This window comes from Aspergillus multicolor, assembly GCF_047715735.1.
Source record: "Aspergillus multicolor strain CBS 133.54 unplaced genomic scaffold BDW74scaffold_11, whole genome shotgun sequence".
In the NCBI taxonomy this organism is placed as follows: domain Eukaryota; kingdom Fungi; phylum Ascomycota; class Eurotiomycetes; order Eurotiales; family Aspergillaceae; genus Aspergillus; species Aspergillus multicolor.
The window spans coordinates 165,879-188,448 of NW_027395962.1; the positions used below are offsets into that span (position 1 = coordinate 165,879).

A 22,570-nucleotide genomic window follows, 5' to 3' on the forward strand; every position below is an offset into this window, starting at 1 on the left:
AATGCTCCTTGCGACGGGTGTAACCGATCTCGCGCATGACTCGCTGCCGCATCTGTCGCTGTGTTTGTTTGGATGACGATGCATGGGAGGGATACCCATTCTTTCAAGCTTGAGCATGAAGTTGGTGCCTTCTATGCTACATCTCGCCGTTCTTGTATGAGGAAGTTGAACTTGACAGGAAGTTGGAGACGCCATGTCTTGGATATTCATCCTTCAGTTCTTTCCCAATTGATTCATCTAGCAACAAAATATTCTCTAAATTGACTGAGATACTCGGTATCACAGCAAGCTTTGTGCAGCTACGTACATTGACATTGCTGTTGTTTGCTCCTTCCCTAGTCTTGTCCTTTGCCTGACACAAACTCCTAGCTTCAAGACCGTGTCCTCCGAGCGTTTGTTCTGGCCCCGCGAGAGTGAGGGTGTTTCGGTCACCATGTTCCGGTCTAGGCGTCATCCAAACAGTTCAATATACTGAAACAGCGCAATCTATGGTAGACAGCGTCAGGAAGACATCCTGCTGTTGGTCAGGTCCACCGGGAAGACCACCACAACCAAGAAGAAGCAGGAAGGAACAACCACCACAAGAAAGGCAAGACCAGACATTTTCATCAACCAACCAGAGTGCTCGCCGCTCAAAGGGCTCAGAGTAGGCGTCACTCACTGTGTTCGTACGCTCCACGTACTTCCACGTCGGCCTACCAAGGCAGCGTAAGATCGCTTAAGACTTCTATTTCCATGCTTCCTGCTGACGTCTGCCCTTTCATCAAGTCGATCCGGGCGCATTGTCCTACAGATATGAGCGCCTTGGAATTGGCTATCAACCCGGGGCCATCTATAAAGCGGGGCTCGCAGGACATCAAGCTCCAGATCAAGTTAGCTTAAACCTCAGCTCGAGAGACCAAGCACCGTATCTGGGGTGGCGCTTCAGCTTCACTGGGCAAGTTTGGTGAGAACAGTTGCCCTGAGACAGTACACTCAATACTAAGTGTTAATCAAATCTGAGCTTGGGGGGAATGTGTCTAGATTGGTTGCAAAAAGAGAACATCTTCATAGATTTCGAGACTATCCCAGCCATTATATACATATCCGTAAGAGAGATGATCTTTGGCTCAAATGGTCAAGCTATTGTAGAAAGACGTCCTTCCGTACGTCCCACACCTGCACCATAAGTCATTTGAGGCGCTGGCAGTCGCATTATAATACTGTGTGGCAACACAGTAGAACAAAATATGAACATCATCATGGCCATGTCTCGGCCCCTCGGCGATACTCCCCGGATCAATATTCTTCCCGCCATCATACAAAACAATTCCCTCCGATTGCGGACGTTTTTCTTGCCCAGCAGGAAACTCAAGATACTCGCAATGGCTGCTGCTAGGACTCTTCGCATAGGTCAATTGGCCTCTTTCCAAGCTGTACTGCATAGCTAGAGCTTACTGACAACCATGTGCAGGTCTCATCCCCGGTGACGGTATCGGACGGGAGGTCATCCCGGTAAGTCGGATGTGGCAGACAAGCAGAAAGAAATACTAACCGTACTTCTGTAGGCTGGTAGACGGATCCTCGAATCTCTTCCGTCTTCCCTGAACCTGAAGTTCAACTTCGTTGACCTCGATGCGGGTTACGACTGCTTCAAGCGCACCGGTACCGCTCTGCCCGACAAGACCGTCGATATCCTGAAGAAGGAGTGTGACGGAGCTCTGTTCGGAGCTGTCAGGTGAGTTTGATACATTACTAAAATCCAAAAACAAATCTGATGCTCGGTAGCTCTCCCTCCACCAAGGTCGCCGGTTACTCCTCCCCCATCGTTGCCCTCCGCAAGAAGCTCGACCTCTTCGCCAACGTCCGACCCGTCAAGACCACCGCTGGAACCAGCGCCGGCAAGCCCATTGACCTCGTCATCGTCCGCGAGAACACCGAGGATCTGTACGTGAAGGAGGAGACCACTGAGGAGACCCCCAACGGCAAGGTCGCCCGCGCCATCAAGCAGATCTCCGAGCGCGCCTCGTCCCGCATCTCAACCATCGCCGGTGAGATCGCCCTGCGCCGCCAGAACATCCGCGACGGAACCAACGCCTCCGGCCTCCGCACCAAGCCCATGGTTACCATCACGCACAAGTCCAACGTCCTCTCCCAGACCGACGGTCTCTTCCGCGAGACCGCCCGCGCTGCCCTTGCCGCCCAGAAGTTCTCCTCCGTCGAGGTCGAGGAGCAGATTGTTGACTCCATGGTCTACAAGCTCTTCCGCCAGCCCGAGTACTACGATGTCATTGTTGCCCCTAACCTCTACGGTGATATTCTGTCTGATGGTGCTGCTGCCCTGGTTGGCAGTCTTGGTCTCGTGCCTAGCGCCAACGTTGGTGACAACTTCGCCATTGGTGAGCCCTGCCACGGCAGTGCCCCTGACATTGAGGGCAAGAACATTGCCAACCCCATTGCTACCCTGCGCAGTGTTGCTCTCATGCTTGAGTTCCTGGGCGAGGAGCAGGCCGCTGCTAAGATCTACGCCGCTGTTGACGGTAACCTCGATGAGGGCAAGTACCTGTCTCCCGACATGGGCGGCAAGGCTTCCACCACCGAGGTTCTCAACGATGTTCTGAAGAGACTGTAAAGTATCGCATATAATGGGTGGACATTATCTAGATGAATAAAAGTTGGTTACGACGCTACCATATCAGCAGGGTCCTCAGAAGATCGAATCCAGCATATCGGGTGAACGATAGTAATTTAATTATACATACTTCTAGAAGTACACGCTAACTTGCAAGTCGTCCACCTAGTCAACATCTCCACCAGACGCTTCTCCCTCCCAGTCAAGCCTACCTCCGTTTTCCGTCGACTCTTTGGATTTGTCACCGTGGCCATCGCTAGCATGAACCAAAGTAAACAGGACCACCAGATAGACTTCCCCAGAGGCGCGGTTCTTCAGCACATACCGCAGCGAATGCGTCTTCTCATCAATATAGTGCAACGCGTTGATATTGAAACCGGGAAGACGAAGAGTGAACTCTGCATGCGATGAGCTCGTCAGCAAACATCCAAATACCCGAATAGCTGACAATTCGCTCCAAGCGCAATCAGCAAACAGGAAGGCCAAAACATACCATTAAAGTCCAAATACTGATTCCCAAAGTCCGCAAAATACACCCTCCCCTCCTCAAACTCCCACTCCTTCCGCCGCTCCTCATTCTGAAAGTACCCCCTCCGCCCACTCACATCCGCCGGAACCCCCTTCTCAGCCCTAACATCAACGCCCTCCTCCTCACCCTCCTCAACAACAACCCCATGCACATCCGGGAGCTTCCCCTTACCGCCAACCCTCAGTCTATTCCACGTCGCCAGCGCAGGACTATACAGGTATGGTCGGTCGGCATACGCATCGCCATCAAGCGTGGGGTCGATCGTCCATTGGACGAGGCGGAGCGCGGCGTTGAAGCCCGGCGGTAGCATGTCGCGGATTGGACGGTCAAAGTCGTTGCCGAAGACGAGGTCGTTGCCGTTCACGGGCTTCTTGAAGCTTATGCCGAACGAGATGGAGTATTGGTCTTTGGCATGGTCGGAGTACTTGAAGTAAGGGTTTGAGGAGGGGGCGCCGTCGGGGAAGCCTGCATAATCAAATGAGTATGTCGCTGGGAAAACAAAGTTGGACATGGACTGGAGGGGGGGTAGACATACCGGTGTAACTCTGGATTCGGACAACGAGATTCGTGGAAGCATGCTCGTTCGAGATATGGAGTGTTTTGTCTTCGTTTACTGGGACTTCTTGGTGTGTTGATGCGTCGTAGGAGGGTCCCGCAGTGACTTTGAGGCGGTATTTTGAGGCTTTTTCGGCCATGGTGATGATAACAGTTCTGAATTGCAAGATTTAAGTCAAGAGAGAGAAGTCTAGGTCTTTTGTATAGGGTCAATCATAAAGTCAAGTACAACCATCTTCTACATTTTCCAAGGCCACCTTCGTAGAATAGACGTCATAGATGCGATAAGATAACGCTATTTTGTCGTACCAATCACGTGACGGGGTATAAGTAGACTCGCTTTCCAGTCAGTATTTCTTACTCAATTGTAGTTCTGTACGTACAAAGAGCTGGCTTTAGGCTGCGCGACCTGGGACATAATTGCCCATACTCCTCTCCTAGTGCCTGATGCCTCCACGCTGATGTGACTGATACAGTCAATCTACCTTCTGGCATGAATTATCTGCAATGGTCCCCAGCTCGTCTGAAGCGCAGTTATGTGCTTCACGGGCGACAGCTGTCCTGGTCGGACCACCGAATGATAGCATGGCAAAGCATGGGGCCTGGCTTATATGCTATAGGAGCATGTGCTATGACTGATAGGTTCCTGAGCGGGGGCTTAATCAAGGCTAAGAGCACATATTGGTCTGTGGGCACCGAAAAGAGCCATTGACATACCAGTGGAAAGAGCTCACCAAAGAACCGGCCTTGGTAGCTAAACCTATAGGCGTGGTTCGAGCGAGGTACAACCTTGGAAGCCAACCAAGGACATGGACAGGATCTATGGAGTTGCTCACAGAGGCAAAGAGTAGGACGACCAATCTGGCAATTGTGGCTAGACTTGAGAATGGTCATTGATATTGGCAGGCGCAACTATTATAAGACATTAAGGGCATCGCTACATTATGAACAAAGAAAGTAGTGGTCTATGTTGACAATAACGAACAGAGAACATGGTCAGAGTGACCTTCAAAGATCGATGGGGTCAGAGGGAACCGCATCCAAGTCGTCTTCAAGCTCGTCTTCAGTGAGAACACCAATTCCGCTGTCGAGCCTCCTGCGGTGCTTGCCACGGCCGACCTCCACGTCCACAAACCGGGTCATACTGACAGGGGTGATGGGTTCACAGTTGAGACCCTTGTCATCCGACTCTATTTCGTCAGATTTGAGCTCCCAATTTGCATCCCGCACCTTTGTCTTGCGACGCTCAGCGCTGACTGCGGCCTTCATCGAAGTGAACGCCCGTGTCTGCTCTGCGAACCATTTATTCAACAGACTATCCTTGGCTTCGACTTCTAGTCGCAGCTGCTCTTTAAGCCCGGCATTGTAGCGGTTGAGCTTCTCGGCTTCCGATTTGGCAGCCTCTAGTGCTGTATTCAGTTCAGCAACACGGACATTCATCAATCCCATCTCCTGCTCATGCTCTGTGACACTCTTCTCCAAGTACCCAACCGCTTGTTGACGCTCGCGCTCAATGTTCTCGACCTTGGCCGTGAGATCACATACGCGGATTCTATTCTGTTCAATCACCTCTTCTCGCTCGCGAATGAGGTTTTCCAAGTTTTCGATATTTAATTGAGCTGCGCGGCGGCTACTTTCTTCTTCAGCAATCTTTTGTTGCATTTCCGATACCTGTTGGGTGTGAGTCTCCGCGCGCTGAGCGTTCTCATTTTCTAGCTTGGCTATGACGTCCTCGACGCGCTTGACTTCATCGCGATATTTGTCCAATGCGGCCTTCAATTTGTCATTGGTGACCACATGATCCTGTGCTTCGCGTTCGAGTTCCTGCATCCGCATCCTCGTATGAAGCATATCACCCGCAGAAGACGTGATTGACTCTTCCAGGTCCAAGATCCTTTGGGATGCGGACTCGTAGCGGACGAGAAGCATGTCAAACTGTCCTCTCAAAGCTTTTTCACGATCAGAGGAGCCTTGGTGGCGTATCTGCTCCTCGTTGAGACTTTCGACTAGTGTCTGAACACGCTTCACCAGTGCGCCGAGAGTGGACATGCCGTCATTCAAGCCCACATTAGCTGTTTCTCCAGGGACTATCCGCTCTAACTCGAGACGAGCAATGCGAAAACGGTCGCGCAGCCCGTGTACGCTCTCCCGGGCATCAGCACCTTGGAAGCCTAGGCTCGAGAGTTCATCTTGAATATCGCGCAAGGTCTGCGTGGCGGCTGAAGCCCGGGCAAGCGTTTGCATTAAGCTAGGGACAATATCGTCGAAAAAGTCCGCTGGAGGTGACCCTTCACGAAGGTGGCGTTCAAGGGCGGTTCCGCCAAGCAAGTTCAGGCGAGAACGGCATGCTTCGAACAGATCTCTCTTTTCTTTCCGTGCTGCCTCCAAATCCCGTGAGATGGCGGTGAAATCCAAGTCTCTGTCGCATGAAGTTTGGACCGAAACGTCGACTGCTGGCTGGCTTGGGCTAAGCGAAAACTCGTCGGGGATTGCATGGTTGTCGGCTGCACGGAAATCAGGCGAATCTGACATGAATACCGTGTCTCCTTCGAAGCCGCTATCATTGACTAGAATTGTGTCGACCGTGCATGCATCGCTTTCGGATGGTGTAAGATGGCGGTAACCGTCTATGCTCGAAAAAGATAGCTGCGCCCTCAGTCGATCATTACCAGACTCTAGATGTTCAATCCGATCTCCAGGTGCCATCCACTCTCCATCATCGCTATACAGTTGACTTGCTAGAGCTCTCCCCCTCTTCACCAATTCGAGTTCCTGCTTCAAAGAATCTCTTTCGCGCAGCAATGTCTCAAGAGATTTGTCATTTTGGGCAGCTGCTCGCTTCTCGCGTTCGAGGTTGTTGATCTCGTCACTCAGCCCTATGCGTCTGATTCTACGCTGGGTACGCGTGTCCAGAAGCTGGCGCAAAGGCGTGAAATGCAACACTTTCTCTGGCGAAGTTGAGGCCCGCGGCATAGGACTGTCACTGACCCGGCGAGATCGCGCGAGAGGAGTCGAGTGGCGACGCGACGAACGAGTTGGAGTGCGTTGTATAGCGCTCTCTCTATCGTCAAATGATGTCCGGGACAAGGCTGGGGTGAGACTAGTCGAATAATCAGGAACACTTTGCGTTACAGGGCTAGCGTCCGAGAACCTCACCCTTTTGTGCGGACGGGGAGTACGAATAGCACGGCCATTGCTGGGGTCAGACTTGTCACTCGAGATAGGGCGCTGGTCGATGTTTGAACCGGAGCTCTCACGTCTCTTTTTTCTGCTGCGGGTCTCCATGACTGAATTTGATTGTTTGGATGGAATGTAGAGGAATGCACGAGGAGGCGAACCCGGTAGATATGGACCTGGCAGGCCAGGCAACGAGGGGCTCCAGTCAACAGACACGCCTGACAGGTAACAACACGTCCACACTGGTTGGAGGCGTTATTATGATCCGGTCCCAAGGGCAAGAAACCTTGCGCGTGGTAGTATGATTCACCCAATCGGGAAGGAGTAAACAAGGCAGCAGTCAGGTGACCCCTTGCCTGCGCTTCCAGTGTCCAGGCAACCACCCGCTCGAGAGGTCCACCACCTATATCGAGGTTTATTATTGTACATGTACGGAGTAGGACTGCGAGGGATCGTGATACGGCATACATGTACGTCTCTGTCTATTGTTCCCTGGGATTATAATGTGAGGAGTATCAGTATTCTGATAAGGCGATGTCTCGGTTCTTTCTTTCAGCTAACTTTTTAGAGTTTGATATACAATACTGTTGTACAAACACGTGAACTTGTTTGTAGTGAATGCAAACGGGACAAAGAAGTAGCAGTTCGACTTTCGAGGACGTTCTGGGCTCGCAGTGAAGCAGTCGGTGGCTGCGATTTGCATCCATGGACGGGCGGTGATGTCATGTGAGGGGAACCACTCACAGCTTGAGCTCTGGGATTCCGATACACAACCTCAAAGATAAATACGTCTTCACTTATCTCCTGATGTCGACTTTAACCCACTGGAGCCTCGATCTATCGGCTCATATAAGTCGGTTCTCGCCCTCCGAAATTGGGCGAATCTTGTCGACAGTTACTGACTGATCGCTTTCTATTCGTACCGCTCTTCATCGCCCTGATGGCTGTCGCACTGATGGAGTGGCCACCGGCCCTTGGGCAGCCGGAAGATTCATCGCATCAAGAGAATGAAGAGCAGAACCCTCCTTTGACAGACCGGGACTATGTAACACTACAGAACCTGAAGACGCCGCTCCTTGAACTACCTCCCGAGCTCCTGTTCAATATCCTCTCTTATCTCCCAGCACTCGATCTTGCCCGGGTCTCCGAATCATGCCGTGTGTTATCTCAACATGCGAACGATGACCTTCTCTGGGCGAACTTGGTCAATTCCAACCTGCCGGGTCCGATTCACGACCCTGGGATTTTCGACTCCTTCCGCACTCTCTACATCACCCATTACCCATACTGGTTCATCCCGCGAAACAAGGTGTGGTTTTCGGATACAGAGCACACCGGCAATCTCATATTGGCCCGGTATGATAACCGGCGGGGAGTTATCGAGGCATACAGGGTGACTACAGAGAGGCGGTCGTCAAAATTTCAGGTCTGGGAATGGAATCCTGATGTGGTGATTCAGGCGTTTGAGCCAAAAGTGAGCTTATGGCTTGATGATCCTATCCTTCTTCTGCAGAAGGCTCCAGATGGACGACAGAAGTATCTCGACTGTGAGAATCGAATGACGATGCCCGTCGAAGTCCAATACATCTACAACGCTATTTCCCTCTGCCGGCCGGCGGATCCCGAACAGCTCACCGAAGACACGCAGTGGCCACCGGCGAATATTCCTAGTGACCACCGCGTTTACCGCAACCCGGAAGTTCATTGGAAGGAATGGAACCGCGTGCCTCAACAGTTGTCTCAAATATCAGAGCACGCGTTCCGAATCCGGCGATGGGCGCATTTCCGCTTGGGCTTGCCATTGTTCACCGCAGGACAACAAGAAACCATGTCCACATACAGCACTCTTGATCCAAGTTTGTACATCCCTACTAAAGAAAAGCCGTACCAAGGGATCTGGGTAGGTGATTACTCCGCACATGGATGTGAATTCTTATTGTTCCTACAGCGGGACAAGGAAGGCGATGATTTGGATGCCCGCGATCCAGAGAACGAGGATATCATCCAGAGGGGAAGCCTAGAGGCAATCAAGCTCACTGGCGACCCGAATGTCCCTCGAGGTCAGTTCTCGTTCGTATCAGACGACATTGGGCCCGGCGGCACAGTCCGCATTGCAACCGAAGCCCTCTTTCATGGCGCAAGGGTAGTGCGTAGTAGAGGTCACGTTGCAGGGCTCGGCTTTAGAGATGGTACGTTCGCCGTGAACACATTATTGACGACGACTGCTGACTTTTCTAGATACGTTTATCACATCCCAGCTTATCCTTGTATCGCCTGACTGCGTCGCCCACTACTGGGAGCCTATGGGCCACATCACGTACTACCGTCGCTTGGACATTGACGGCCTCATCCGGACATGATATAATAAGCAGCTCTGGTGGCATAAAATAATCCTTGACAAACTCACGAGTTATGAACCGCGCTCGCTTTACTCCAACTACCTTCTTACGGTCTACCAATGATGTTTATAGGTGTTTTGCTCCTTCCGATCGTCCGTCCCAATATGGGTATACCATGGCGTTTTGACATTACCGCTCTCTAATGTATTACTCGCAGTACCCTGCTGCATAATTAGAGTGTGACAATGGTGATATAATTCTTGCTTTGGGAAGAGTTGGAGCTATCGGCCCCGTCTTATCTTTAATGAATCCAATACATCACTTCGTCATAGCCGAGCTTTTGACTCAATACACCCCTTCCGGTTAATTTCTGACAAGACCAGGGACAATGAAGACGCAAACCAGGATATGTCGTGTCATTGGAACAATTCTAGATTCATCAAGCTCAACTCGATGGTATAACGTGAAGGTAAAGATAGCAGCATTCCCAAACGCCAATTTGCATATCACACAGAGCACAGCATCAACAACAACAGCAGCGCGAATATCCACATGGTGAGCAGAGAAGAACCGTCTCAGCCCAACCAAGCACGACCCTGGTGAGCAGTATCTCCAAAAGATACAGTCCTTCCAACCATCTCCACGCGAACCTCTATAAATTTATCCTCCACATCTCAACCTCATAGACAAAATCACCGCTTCCTCTCAAAGTAGCTCGTCGACCCAAACACCGCAATTGACTGGTCCATCACCCACTCCCCAACACCCAGATAATTGTCAATCCACTTCTTGAAGTCCTTGTTATCGGTTACTTTGTCGGAATCGAGACTGGGGCTGGACGGACTCCCCGCGCTCCCTGCCTAGGGCGGGGGTGCGCGCGGGGTGGGGGCGTTAGCTTCTTCTTTCTCTGACCATTATGTCTGTTTGCGACACCACGCGGAGACGCGGGATGTCTGTGTCTGTGTATATTGGACGGATGGAGGGGGTATTTACGTGAGGCCCGTTGAGCGTTTGACGCCTGCTAGGAAGGCGGAGACTGTTGGTGGCTCCGGTTAGCTGCTAGTTTCTTGGGATGGAAGGATTGTCTGTATGCACGGGATTAAATGACTTACAGAGCACAGCATCGAAAGCATAGTGAGTAAGGCGGCCGAGCTAGAGTTGACAAGTCGATCAGTCACTCATCAGGTACTTGGGTAGGCTGTCGGAGTGAGTCGGAGGAGCCTGGTACGCACCACCATCTTGACGGTTGAGGACTAGAGGATATCCGCGCCGAAAAAGCAATATAGAGTAGACGGTGCAATAGAGAATGAATTATAAAGAGCTGGGCTTGTTCGGTGAACCGGATATGGAGAATGCGAGCTTTGAGCTATTGATTGTTCAGGTAGCCTTGTATCTGCTCCGTGGATGCGGTGACGCTCACGTGGTGTCTGCTTATGATTGCGGGCAGGTGCTGGACTTCTGGTGGCTGGTTTCCATGTGGCTGGTAACTACGGAGTACCTAAGATGAGGCTGACAGATACGCTAAGCCTATACAAGCGGTCCAAAGCCGGGAATAGATTATCCGATACGGAACCGGCCGAAGAGTTACTCCGATCGAGATTCCCATTGGCAAAGTGACCGAGTCTTGTGGCAGACTCGAAGGTTGGACGACATTGTTTGCAAGGCCAATCAGACAACAGAGATTGTAGGAGTGGGAGCCGTGATGGTTGCAACAGGCTGCAGCTTTTAAGGTGACATTGGTGGGGGGATGCACATACGGAGTATGCTACGCTAGCTATCGATCTTGGCTCCCAAGACTATGGGTGTGATCTGCTTCTAGTTTGCAGTTCTGGTAGTATATCGCCAGGCGATGCATCTAGAAGAACAAATTCGCGAGTATAGATCGTCAACTATGAATTCATGCCAATGCTTGGAGCTGTCTCCTGACGCTCCGTTTGACGTCAGGAAAAAAAAGCAACCTCCGATAAGCAGCATTGAAGCGAAACCGCAGCATCCGCTGCAGTTAATAATGGATTTGCAAATAGAGTGACCACATGAATAGTCGTGGTAGATATCAACTACGTAGTCTGTTAGCGAGGCATGAATAATGGAAAATACTGGCCCACGGGGAACCGGCCGATAGAGACAAGACAGGGAAAGCCGCAGCAAAGCGGCCAACAGTATTTTCCCTCCCGGCCACACACCCCGACCGAGCCCCTCTCTCCCGCGCTCGCTCTCACCGGGAAGTCAACGCTTTTTTTCCCTTATCTCCTTCCTCTCCTCTCCTCCAAACCTCTCCTCCCACTCACCTTTCTACACCCTTACCAGACTACGCAGTAGGGAAGCTTTCAAAATGGCCGCTAGCTCTTCCCTCGACCACCTGTCCAACCGGATGAAGCTGGAGTGGCACTCCAAGCTGAACACCGAGATGGTGCCGGCAAAGAACTTCCGCCGCACCTCCATCATCTGTACCATCGGTATGCTTTGCGACTCGACCCACGAATCGCCAAAACATAATTTAATGTGGCCCGACTGACGTCGCGCTCCCTAGGTCCCAAGACAAACTCCGTCGAGAAGATCAATGCCCTCCGCAGAGGTACGGCGACGCGATCATCACCGTCGGACTTAAGCTGACAACCTCTATAGCTGGTCTCAATGTCGTTCGCATGAACTTCTCTCACGGCTCATACGAGGTAATTGATTTCATGGCTTCAGAATCAAACTCTGTCTGACCCAAGTAGTACCACCAATCCGTTATCGACCACGCTCGGGAAGCCGAGAAGCAGCAGGCTGGACGTCCCGTCGCCATTGCTCTTGACACCGTGAGTGCGGCTCATTCGGGACCGCCGCGTTGCAAATCTGACTGGAATTTAGAAAGGACCTGAGATCCGTACCGGAAACACCGTCGATGACAAGGACATTCCGATCAAGGCTGGCCATGAGATGAACATCACCACCGATGAGCAATATGCCACCGCATCCGACGACCAGAACATGTAGGCTCCATGGCCCGTTCACCGCGTGAGCCCACGCGACTAACCCTGGTGTCTGTAGGTACCTCGACTACAAGAACATCACCAAGGTGATCTCTGCCGGCAAGCTCATCTATGTCGATGACGGTATCCTTTCATTTGAGGTCATCGAAGTTGTAGACGACAAGACCCTGCGCGTCCGATGCCTGAACAACGGCAACATCTCCTCTCGCAAGGGTGTCAACTTGCCCGGTACCGACGTAGACCTGCCCGCTCTTTCCGAGAAGGACATCAGCGATCTGAAGTTCGGTGTCAAGAACAAGGTCGACATGGTCTTTGCTTCTTTCATCCGCCGTGGTAGCGACATCCGCCACATCCGTGAGGTTCTCGGTGAAGAGGGCCGTGAGATCCAGATTATCGCCAAGATTGAGAACCAACAAGGTGTTAACAACTTTGACGAGATTCTGGAGGAGACCGACGGTGTCATGGTCGCCCGTGGTGATCTTGGTATTGAGATTCCCGCCCCCAAGGTGTTCATCGCCCAGAAGATGATGATCGCCAAGTGTAACATCAAGGGCAAGCCCGTTATCTGCGCCACTCAGATGCTCGAGTCCATGACATATAATCCCCGCCCCACTCGTGCTGAGGTGTCCGACGTCGCCAACGCTGTTCTTGACGGTGCTGACTGTGTCATGCTTTCTGGAGAGACCGCCAAGGGTAACTACCCATGCGAGGCTGTGACCATGATGTCTGAGACCTGTCTTCTGGCCGAGGTTGCCATTCCTCACTTCAATGTCTTCGACGAGCTGCGCAACCTCGCCCCTCGTCCCACCGACACCGTCGAATCCATTGCCATGGCTGCTGTCAGTGCCAGTCTTGAGCTGAACGCCGGTGCTATTGTCGTCCTCACCACCAGGTATGTAAACCTTTGAAATCCTTTTTCAATGTTGCTGACAATACCATAGTGGAAACACTGCCCGCATGATCTCCAAGTACCGCCCCGTTTGCCCCATCATCATGGTGTCTCGCAACCCCGTTGCTTCTAGGGTAAGTCTAGTGGTGCTATTGTCCGTGCGCTTTGACTAATTTGTCACAGTATTCTCACCTGTACCGCGGCGTCTGGCCATTCTACTTCCCCGAGAAGAAGCCCGACTTCAACGTCAAGATCTGGCAGGAGGATGTTGACCGCCGTCTCAAGTGGGGTATCAACCACGGTCTCAAGCTCGGTATCATCAACAAGGGCGACAACATCGTCTGTGTCCAGGGCTGGCGCGGTGGTATGGGCCACACCAACACCGTCCGTGTGGTCCCCGCTGAGGAGAACCTCGGTCTGTCCGAGTAAACCCATCCCAGGATATCGCCTTCCGCGACGGAAGGTACCGCGGTACCGCGACAGCGATCGAACAGTAGGCACAACTGTAAACTGGTCCGGTCCGTTTGGATTCGAGCACCCTGAGGTCTGCTGCAACTGCCACAATCTGCCAAAGTGCGCGACCCGTGTTGGCTCGTATCCCTGCATTTGATAGCGCTTCGGCGACGAGCTGAAGCGTGCTCCTCATTCTCGTTGGGTCAATCGCCCTAATAAGAGAGGGCGGGCGAACATAGCCTGTAATTTCGAATTCCTGACTTGGCGTTAGTTTAGCAAACCATCGTTAGTGGTTCTCATGATGCACGGTATAAAAGCTAGATAATGAATTCCTGTTTTGCATGTCGTTTGGAATCGGTACCAGTCGACTCAAGAGTCAGCCCAACCACCAAATGTAGATGGTACATTGGCAGGCAGACAGCCAGTGTAGGATACGGTGTTCGCGCATCGAGTCTGCAAGTTCACAAGCTCGTATGATCCTCGGCGCAGGTCGGAAAGCCTTCGGTCTTTGGGAAGAAGAAAAAATAAAAAGGAGCTGAAGAAAACCGACGAGAAAACCGATGAGTCGCACTTTGCGGGGAAGCGCAGCATAAATCGAAATCGGCCGAGCCGCGGGAGCTGGAGCTCCTCAGAAGACGTCAAATGCAGAAGGTGCTCCCGTCAGCCCGGGAACTCATTCGGAAGGCACGACCCCTGCATTCAAGATCATATTCAGCTTCCAGGGAATATTGAAAGGGTAAAAAAGGAGAGAAACAAAAAACAATAATGAAACAGACTACGAAAACCACGAAAATACTTATCCCGCGCGGTAGGTCTTCATATGATCTCGGCAAATCATCAGCCCGGGTTGCGTCCCGACTTCCGCCGATGGTTCGGCATCCACTCGGCGTAGCGGAGAATGGGCATCAAACGCCTTACTTTTTATGTCCATACTTTTGAAATGGAATGAGTCCTGGGAAACCGAAGAGATAAAATATGCATGTCTAGTATGTACGTATGTGTGCTCGTAGGTATAAACACGAATCCCGAAAGGTGTGAACATAAAGAAGGATTCTGAGTTGTGTACAAATCGCTGCAGAAATGAGGGTGTAGACTGCCCGTTCGTCCACTGTCTTGTTGGTCGTAATCATGTCTATGCATCTTATCATAACTCATGTTCGTATCCTCATCAGCTTAGTAGGTCATGTACAAAGTGACGCAAGCTAGAAGCCGTGTCCCGCAGCTTCAGCGGCGTCTCCCTCGGTCAGAGAGTGGTGTTGGCTCAAGTGTCCATGGGTCTCCATTGGCGCATATCGTGATGATTGAAACTGATGCCAGCAGCTGAGCAAAGTTAGCTACAGTCTGAGAACTATCCGAGATTACGAACCTTGGTGCTTGTAGCACATAACGGGCCATAGCTTCTCTAAACCGACTCTTGTATTCCTTGGGACTGGTAACCGTAGGCCGATTCTTGCCTCCACCGGCGAATCCGCGGTCCTTGATCCAGGACTCAAGCTTCTTGTCCCATGTATAGGTACGGATGCAGTCGATAACTCCGACCACCAACTCGGAGCGACTTTCATCGATCGCAATCATCAACGAGTAGTCCATGACATTCTGACGGCCCAAGAACAAGGTATCGTTCCATACGCTCTGGCTCAGTAACTTCTTTGAGTGCTCCCGAGCGAACAAGGGAGTCTCATAGATGAAGTCCACCATGTTCTCGTCAAGAAGAACCTCATTACGTTCACCGGTGCTCTGCACCTTGCGATTTCGCATTGAACCCTTGAGGTCAAAGATCCGAGTCGGCACCCGGTCATAAAAAAGGTTCTCCATTAACAGGAGGAACCAATTGAACTCGGTGTTTGTAGCAGGGTTCTTGATAATCACCTGGTAAAAGCCAAACATCTTTGCTATTGCAGACGGGAGCTCATGGAATAATGCTTCCGACATGATTTGGAAATACGCAGGAGCAAACTTCAAGAAGGCCTGTGTCTCGATGGGCGATAACGACTTGAGAATGAACCTGTCATCAAGAGTTTTCAAGAACAGCGAATTGGTTTTTCCTCCTTTAGAATCCCACTTGGCGCATCGGGATAGTGATTCCACAATGCGATCTGCAATGCCACACTTTTTCCGAAGGGCGTCAAACTGCTCGGCGTAGAAGACTTTGCAAAGCATTTTCGCTGGCCCTTCTTGGAACTGGTATTTGAGATGAGTGCCGGTAGACCGGAGCAGAGCATGCTCTACTCGTGCCTCATCAATTGCTTCCACGCCACGTTCCAGGTCAAGCGAGTTGTCACCTGCTTCTTCATGCCGTCTCTGTATGCTAGCTAACTTCTCTTTGTAGTCGCCAGAGTCCAAGGCGAATGCTATGAGTGAGCTTGGCTCGTCCTCGCGCACGATTATATCGCAGTCGGCAAAGACGTGGTCAGACATGATGAGCGGGTAATCAAGCGACGCCCAACCGCTAGCTGATCGCTCTGACCAGAAGTTTGTCAACAACTTCAGAAGCGTGCTCCGTTCATGCTTCGGTAACTCCTTCAGATCTAAGGACTCGTCCTCAGGTGAATGTTTAATCAATTCGTCATTTGCATCTGCAACATGATGCCCGTCTATTGAGGTGCGCTCTTCGTCGCTGTGTCCTTCTTCAGCCTCAGCTTCAGATGTATTATGGTCGATTTCTTGAGACTGGCTTGCGGCCGGTTCAGCAATGGATGGCTCAGAAGTCGGAGGCTGTGGGCGTTGCTCCTCGTCTGACGGAACCCTTGCGGAGTCCTGGCTTCCTCGACCTGACTCGTCCGTTGAAAGTCGCGGGACCGATGAGAGAAGGTCGTCACCCTCAGCCGAAGGCTCGCGTTCTTCAACCGCTTCGCGAACATTCTTGTACACTTCCACGATGGGCTTAGACGAAGCAAGCGGGTACGCACGGGAGTGGCTACCTTTGGCAGCCCTTTGGGCTCGCTCACGCTGACGCTCTTTTTCGAATTCACGGCTCAGTTGCTCGAAATGTTTTGCTAGAGACGATACGCGATTCTTCTTTGTAGGTATTGAGCGAGGTATCAAAGACTGACCCGGTGCGAGCCGTGCAGTTCGGAATGCACTAAGATTAAAGCGCTCCGATAACCTTTTGTCCGAATTCTTCGATTTGAATTCCAATGGTGGGCTCACAGTGCCGCTAGACCTTTGGAGTTTACCTGGTCCAAGTCTAGTTCCCCTAATAGAGTCTACCGCAAGGTCCTTTAGGGGTAGGATAGGCTGTGTTCGCGCGCGCAGGAGTGGTGGAGAAGATGACTTCCCATTGAGGCGGAAGGAACCTTCAGATGGTCGTGGGATGGCAGAGAAACCATGCTGTGGTGTGGAAGGCAATCCAACAGTCGGCTGCTCAACTTCATTGCTCTCGCTGCTGCCCGCATCGTCAACCTTTTCCTTAACAACTTCTACGGTATCAGGCGGCATCTCCGGGTTGTCTTGTTCAGCTGGGAGCTTCGTAAGATCTTCGTCATTGCCCGAGGATTGAGGTATATCATCCGCGGCCGAGTCAGCCATTGAATCAGTATTTTGTGTTTCAGTTCCAACTTCGGCGCCCTCGTGGAGAGATTCTTGCGACGGTGAAGTGAGTTTCTCCTCTGGTGTAGGAGACGGGGCAGCTGAGCGCATTTCGTCGGCGTTGGTATGATCTTCGGGTGGGATGGCCCTTTTCTTCTCCCCTGAATGTTCCTCGACAACCGAAGTTAGGAAGTCTTGGGTTTTCTCAGGGGACAGCGTCATGCGGCGAACTATACGAGCCCCATCTGGAGTCTGACTTCGGTCATTTTCAGCCTCAGTTGGGGTTGTCGGTTGTTCATCATTTGAAGTAAGAGAAGTGACCGAGGCATCCCTGTCCAGGAAAATCTTCTTCAACTGCAGAGTAGCCAATCGCCTAATATCCTTTTCAGAGGGGAAAAAGTTCTTTTCAAACTCAGCAAAGGCGTTGTCCCATTCCACGACTTTTTCCTGAACAGACCTCATGGCCTTATTCAAAGGAATGACCTCCCAATATCGGGAATTCATGTACCTCTCTTGCAGTTGCTTTATCATCTGAGTGTGATCCTCGTTGGCCTTCTTGGTCATATTCTCAATTTCCATCTTGCAATCCTCCATCAGATCCGGTAGCACGCTCTCAATATTTATTGCTTTGAGCCGTGCTTTGACCGACAGCATAAACTTGGTAATGCGCTGCTCATTTCTCAGATAGACGTCTTTCTTGAGTGTTAGGTCGTTGTCGACTTTCCAGGTCACTCTCGTTCTCGGAACAATGATCTCAAGCAGGTTGATTGGATCGTACTGGATTCGAATAGCGATGTCCTTAAAGCCAAAATAGCGTAGATGATCTCTTTGCAAGTCGTGGGGGCAAACTCCCGCACGAGCATGCAGATTCTTGCTCCAGAACGAAAGCTCAAGATACTTACCAAAGGAATATTTCCAGGTGCTATCAGACATAGGGAAGACTTGTGTTTCATTGCCGCATATTTTGCAGCAGCTCCACATCAGGATTGTGTCGTGGAAACCTCGGAGCTTTGAAGGATAAGGCTGAGTGAAGATGCTAATCTGGGCTTCCCCGTGCACATACTGGCGATGATGCTCATGCATCCGCTTTTCGCAGCCATTAGCCGTACAAACGGTATTTGCGTTGAGACATATGTCCTCCACATATTGTCCAAGCGTACAGTCAGGCTCAAAAACAAGATCATCTCCATGCTCGTTATAGAACTCCAACGCAAGAAGATCCGGTCCTGAGCATGGAACGGACGTTGTCGTACAGACAAGGCTGAACAGGATAACAATATTCTGATGCGCATACGGGTCGAAAAGGCCAACTGTGCCGGAAATGTAGGCTTCCCACTGGCGTTTTTGAGTCTGATAGTGGTGGAGGGCTCGATCATACTCCGCATCATGGACTGCTTGAAGAACCTCTTTGACCTTGGGAGATGCATCTTTGGGCGCCTCATGAACCATTTCCGGCGTTATAAGGCAAAACTTGAGGTTTTTGGTCTTCTCGTCGGCAGATTGGTCCTCTTGAGAACTTTGATCACGAAGACGTTTGAGGTAAGCTAGTCTCCGCTCCATTGCTCTCGCCCGCATAAGAAGATAGGGGGGTTCGAATTTGACGAATGGTGAGGCAGACAGAAGCTTAGTCTCATGGTCTCGAACAATATCCTCATAATAGGTCGGCATGGGGACATCATCAGGGACGTCGGCAACGTCGCTTGACATACCCTTCTCATGCTTATCAGTGACGGAATTTGTCGACTGCACTGTAGCAGCGTCTTGCATCGTCGCTAGCGAGGACTGCGGCCGCTGGTGCGCGTCATCAAACCTTTTCTCGACCGTAGGTGACGCAGGAATTTGCGCAAATTCGTCTCTCATAACACAAGTCTCTAGCCTGAGGTTATAGACAACATAAGTCATAAACTCAGTAATCCTTTTCACTTTTGCAAGTACGTCTCCATTGCCTCCACGAAGGACAATTGTGCACCCAAGCTCCTTTCGGCAACCAGAGATATAGATGTAGGTCTTGCGTTGGCCTCCGTAGACGTACGTTTTCACATCGAAACTGCCGCATTCGCTGGTCACTGGGGTGGTCACGAGCTTATCCATAGAAGTGATGATTCGGGTTTGCGTGCATCGAGAAACAGCCTCAAGAACTGAGGATTTGACATTGTACACCGTTGCAATCCCGGTGCGATCTAGCAGTTCCAAAGCCAATCCTGAAACATTCTTTTCAACGAGCAGCAAATTGGGTCGCAAGGCCGCTATCCTGCTGATCAGGTTTTCAAGAAACTCACGTTCCTGTCGGATGACATGCTCCAAGCTCATAAACTGCTGTTGATGACGCGCGTATTCCAGAGCGAAGGCGATGATGAGGATTTTGGGCTGATTGATGCTTCGAGGCATGCTTTTGAGCGCGACATTTTTACTGAAGACCAAGCCTGACACATAAGAGGTATCGCCAGGGCGTCCACCGGGTATCTTCTTTAGTTTGATATAATGACGAATATCCATATCGTCGCCACTCTGGACTTCCGGGTCAACCTCATCAGCTGCTTTCAGCAAAATGGGAAGAAGTGCTGTCTCCCAGCTTTGCGGGTGCGGTACTAAGGAATCATCGAGGAGCTGCCGCAGCAGTTTACGGACGTGTTGTAAGCTAGCTTTGCCCATCTCGACCGGCGGTGCTCCAGGGCCCCTCATTGAGGAACTCCTAGTCATTTTGAAACCGCTAGCGTTCAAAGCTGCAGGTATAGCTTGCCCTGCATTTTGAGGGTCGTAGGGGTTGAATATAGCCTCCTTTGAAGTACGAGGCGAGTGGCGATGAATGCTGCTAGCAACACTGAGGTTGCGACGGCGAGACGAACGGGGTAAGTTTGCCGCTCTGAGACTGTTCATGCTGCTGTCGTCCAGATCACGGCCCGAATGCGCAAATCCGACAGTGCTCCGGTCCCCAAACGCCGAACGGCCTTTCTTCATTGAGGCAAAGAAACCACCTAGCATGGTTCTTTCATTGTCCACGCCGCCTTTAGACAATGGACCTTCTGTCGCTGCTGCAAGGAGGTTTGGCTGTTCATCGCCACTAGATGCGTCGTCAGAAAGATATTGAGCGAGGTCTGGATCTATTATGTTATCCTTGTGGAAAGCGGGCAGCCGCATCTCAAAAGGAGAGTCATCTCCATGACGTCTCTGGAAAGGAGCCCGCTCGTCGTGATAGGGTTTAAAATTGCGGATGACTTGTTGACGGGAATGATGGCGTTTGTGTCCCATGGAATGGGGTCGGCCACTCAAGGTAGACTTCAACGATCTGGAAGACGTTGGTCTCGCCAAAGGCCGATCCGGACTAATCTCAAGAACGGCTGACCGGCGGTTATGCCCCTCTCCAGCACGTCTTGTCGCTGGGATAGCCATCGTAGGCGTTTTGTTTGAAGCATTGAGAGACTGGGAAATGATGGATGCTGCGTCATCATCATCCGGGCCAGCGCGTGAAGAATTACCGGTGCTGAGCTCGGACACGCGGGGATTAGCCATAATGGGGCTTTGTTCGCTATCTGAGAACTCAGAAGAATCATCGTCATGTCCGTTAATCATATGCTCGCAAGGCTTGCATACGCGTATTGTTCCTGGCTGGCCAAATTTCTCGCCTGGGATCAGAAGTGTACACTTTGAATCGAATATTTGACCACAAGTACGACAGTGATGTTTACGGCGAAATGTCGAGAATGGCTCCCCGCAGTGAAAGCAGTCTTTCGCATTTTCATCGCGCATCCAAAAATCCTTACTCAGTAATCTACTTCGAAGCTGAGTTACAACGCCATCACCTGGATTCGGACGACGAGACTGGTTTCGGGAAGGTATTCCGTCAAAAGTAGTATTGAGAGGTGTTATAATCGTCGGAGAGCCCATGGTAGTACTGACTGATGAAATCTGTGATGTTGGGTAACCAGGCAGCCGACCGGAACGAGCGATTTGCGGTCTTTCTTTGCCGTCGATTTGGGTTCGAGACTTCAGCGACTCCTTTGACTGACCCTCGCCATCGACAAACGACATAGATGTGGCTATCGTAGAAGGTGTGCGTCCTTCGACATAGTTGCTATCTTCTCCACTAGTAAAGTAATTGACGCTATCCGTACCGGACGCTGAAGCAGCAGCAGCAGTAGTATCCGGCTGCATTGATACGGCCGAATTTGATCTCGTTCGGTCTAGAGGGAGGTTGCCGTCCTGTGTCCCATCAATCGAGCGCTTGGCCTTCCGGGTTGAAGCCATGAAGCTCGTGTCCATTTCACGGCCTGTGCGGCCGTCCGGCCTCCTTGAGTTATCTCGAACTTGGCTCCCGCTGTGAATACTGCTAGCGTCCGCCACCGCCGGGCCATCATAGGCGTTGGTATATGTCCTTGCTTGTAAGACCGGGGAGTGTGTTCGCTGCTGACTCCATCCCGAAGAGCTCAGAGACGTTTTTCGTGGAAAGTCATCATTATCGGTGCCACTTGATTCCAGTAGTTGCAGATCATTCAATGGCTGCATAATAGACGCATCACTCATGGCACGGGCAGACTCTTTGGTCGCACTGACATGCACTTCGGTAACCGCCGGATCTACAGCACCAGGGTTACCAGACGTCGCAGGCAGTGAGACACTGTGATGCCGTGTAGTAGCGGACGGAGGCACCGAGACCTTCGATGATATACTCCCGGCCTTAGAAGAGACCTTTGAGGACTTTGATGCGCCTGGCGCAGTGGAACCGTCGATGGACGGGTGGCTCGCGGATGTTGGAGAGTTCAGAGCTGATGATAAAGGTGAGCCCGGATGATGCTGAGTGTCGAGGGACACCGAATCTGGGGTACGTTTCGTAGTCAAACGATCCGACAGGGGACGTCTGGCGTCATCTGCAGGCTTCCCTGACCCGCTGACCATACCTCTCATCCCGCCAACTGAAGTCCGTAAACGACTATATAGTCCACTCAGACCACCCTGAATCTCGTCAGATATGCTCTTTTCGTCCACGGCCGACGCCGGGGCGGGCGGGCTAGCAAATTCGTTAAACACGGTGAGGGCATCGGACTGGTAGGCTGCTGTATGTATCTGGTCCAGAGCGGCGTTCAAACTGTCGCGTTCCGCTTGTGTCGACAAAGATGCGCGGGAGCTTCGTCGACCGAGTGGAAGGAAAATAGAGGATGCCGATGGACTGGACGTCCCTTGAGATGGTTGGGGCACCATGTCCGTGTTCTCGCGTCGGAGACAAAGGCCAACGCGTTAACGGTAAAAGTTATAGCAACGCTGCAAACGCTATCAGGTAGAGGACACCCGGTTTGAGTTAGTACCAAGGAGCGGTGGCGAGCATCAAGCCTAATCTGCTGCGGAGACGCCTCGCGTTCCGTGCTTCGTAGAATTTCTGTGCAGACAAGAGCCATGCATAAGGTAGCTGTGCATCTTTCAAGTATAAGCGCTACATCGAGTATGGGCTTCAGAGCACGGTCCCAAGAAAGGACTGAGTGATGTCGTTGACAGGAGAGGGGAAGGTGGGTGAGTATTGTT

General features: G+C 51.5%; 6 protein-coding genes across 6 annotated transcripts; 3 read left to right on the top strand and 3 right to left on the bottom strand.

Annotated features, from left to right (window-relative positions):
• The first annotated feature begins 1,318 nt into the window (after positions 1-1,318).
• lysB (homoisocitrate dehydrogenase lysB) lies at positions 1,319-2,883 on the top strand. Its single transcript, XM_073725544.1, has 5 exons — positions 1,319-1,392; positions 1,454-1,494; positions 1,548-1,717; positions 1,768-2,653; positions 2,781-2,883. The coding sequence occupies exons 1-4, from the start codon at positions 1,365-1,367 to the stop codon at positions 2,609-2,611; spliced, it is 1,083 nt and encodes a 360-aa protein (XP_073584113.1). The 5' UTR covers positions 1,319-1,364; the 3' UTR covers positions 2,612-2,653; positions 2,781-2,883.
• BDW74DRAFT_15996 (DUF1769 domain-containing protein) lies at positions 2,720-3,927 on the bottom strand. Its single transcript, XM_073725540.1, has 3 exons — positions 3,676-3,927; positions 3,105-3,605; positions 2,720-3,009 (listed from the first exon to the last, which is right to left on the bottom strand). The coding sequence occupies exons 1-3, from the start codon at positions 3,833-3,835 to the stop codon at positions 2,777-2,779; spliced, it is 894 nt and encodes a 297-aa protein (XP_073584114.1). The 5' UTR covers positions 3,836-3,927; the 3' UTR covers positions 2,720-2,776.
• Positions 3,928-4,570: 643 nt separating this feature from the next.
• BDW74DRAFT_152558 (uncharacterized protein) lies at positions 4,571-7,082 on the bottom strand. Its single transcript, XM_073724388.1, has one exon. The coding sequence runs from the start codon at positions 6,978-6,980 to the stop codon at positions 4,704-4,706; it is 2,277 nt and encodes a 758-aa protein (XP_073584115.1). The 5' UTR covers positions 6,981-7,082; the 3' UTR covers positions 4,571-4,703.
• A 612-nt stretch (positions 7,083-7,694) lies between these two features.
• BDW74DRAFT_16144 (F-box protein) lies at positions 7,695-9,416 on the top strand. The gene is made up of 2 exons (XM_073725788.1): positions 7,695-9,061; positions 9,111-9,416. Exons 1-2 carry the CDS (start codon positions 7,813-7,815, stop codon positions 9,230-9,232), a joined length of 1,371 nt encoding a protein of 456 aa, XP_073584116.1. The 5' UTR covers positions 7,695-7,812; the 3' UTR covers positions 9,233-9,416.
• Positions 9,417-11,392: 1,976 nt separating this feature from the next.
• BDW74DRAFT_16069 (pyruvate kinase CDC19) lies at positions 11,393-13,701 on the top strand. Its single transcript, XM_073725659.1, has 8 exons — positions 11,393-11,667; positions 11,742-11,786; positions 11,837-11,883; positions 11,932-12,012; positions 12,065-12,186; positions 12,245-13,078; positions 13,128-13,209; positions 13,259-13,701. Exons 1-8 carry the CDS (start codon positions 11,544-11,546, stop codon positions 13,502-13,504), a joined length of 1,581 nt encoding a protein of 526 aa, XP_073584117.1. The 5' UTR covers positions 11,393-11,543; the 3' UTR covers positions 13,505-13,701.
• Positions 13,702-14,474: 773 nt separating this feature from the next.
• On the bottom strand, positions 14,475-22,557 carry BDW74DRAFT_16150 (1-phosphatidylinositol-3-phosphate 5-kinase FAB1). The gene is made up of 2 exons (XM_073725796.1): positions 14,895-22,557; positions 14,475-14,848 (listed from the first exon to the last, which is right to left on the bottom strand). Exons 1-2 carry the CDS (start codon positions 22,250-22,252, stop codon positions 14,731-14,733), a joined length of 7,476 nt encoding a protein of 2,491 aa, XP_073584118.1. The 5' UTR covers positions 22,253-22,557; the 3' UTR covers positions 14,475-14,730.
• Between the last annotated feature and the right edge of the window lie 13 nt (positions 22,558-22,570).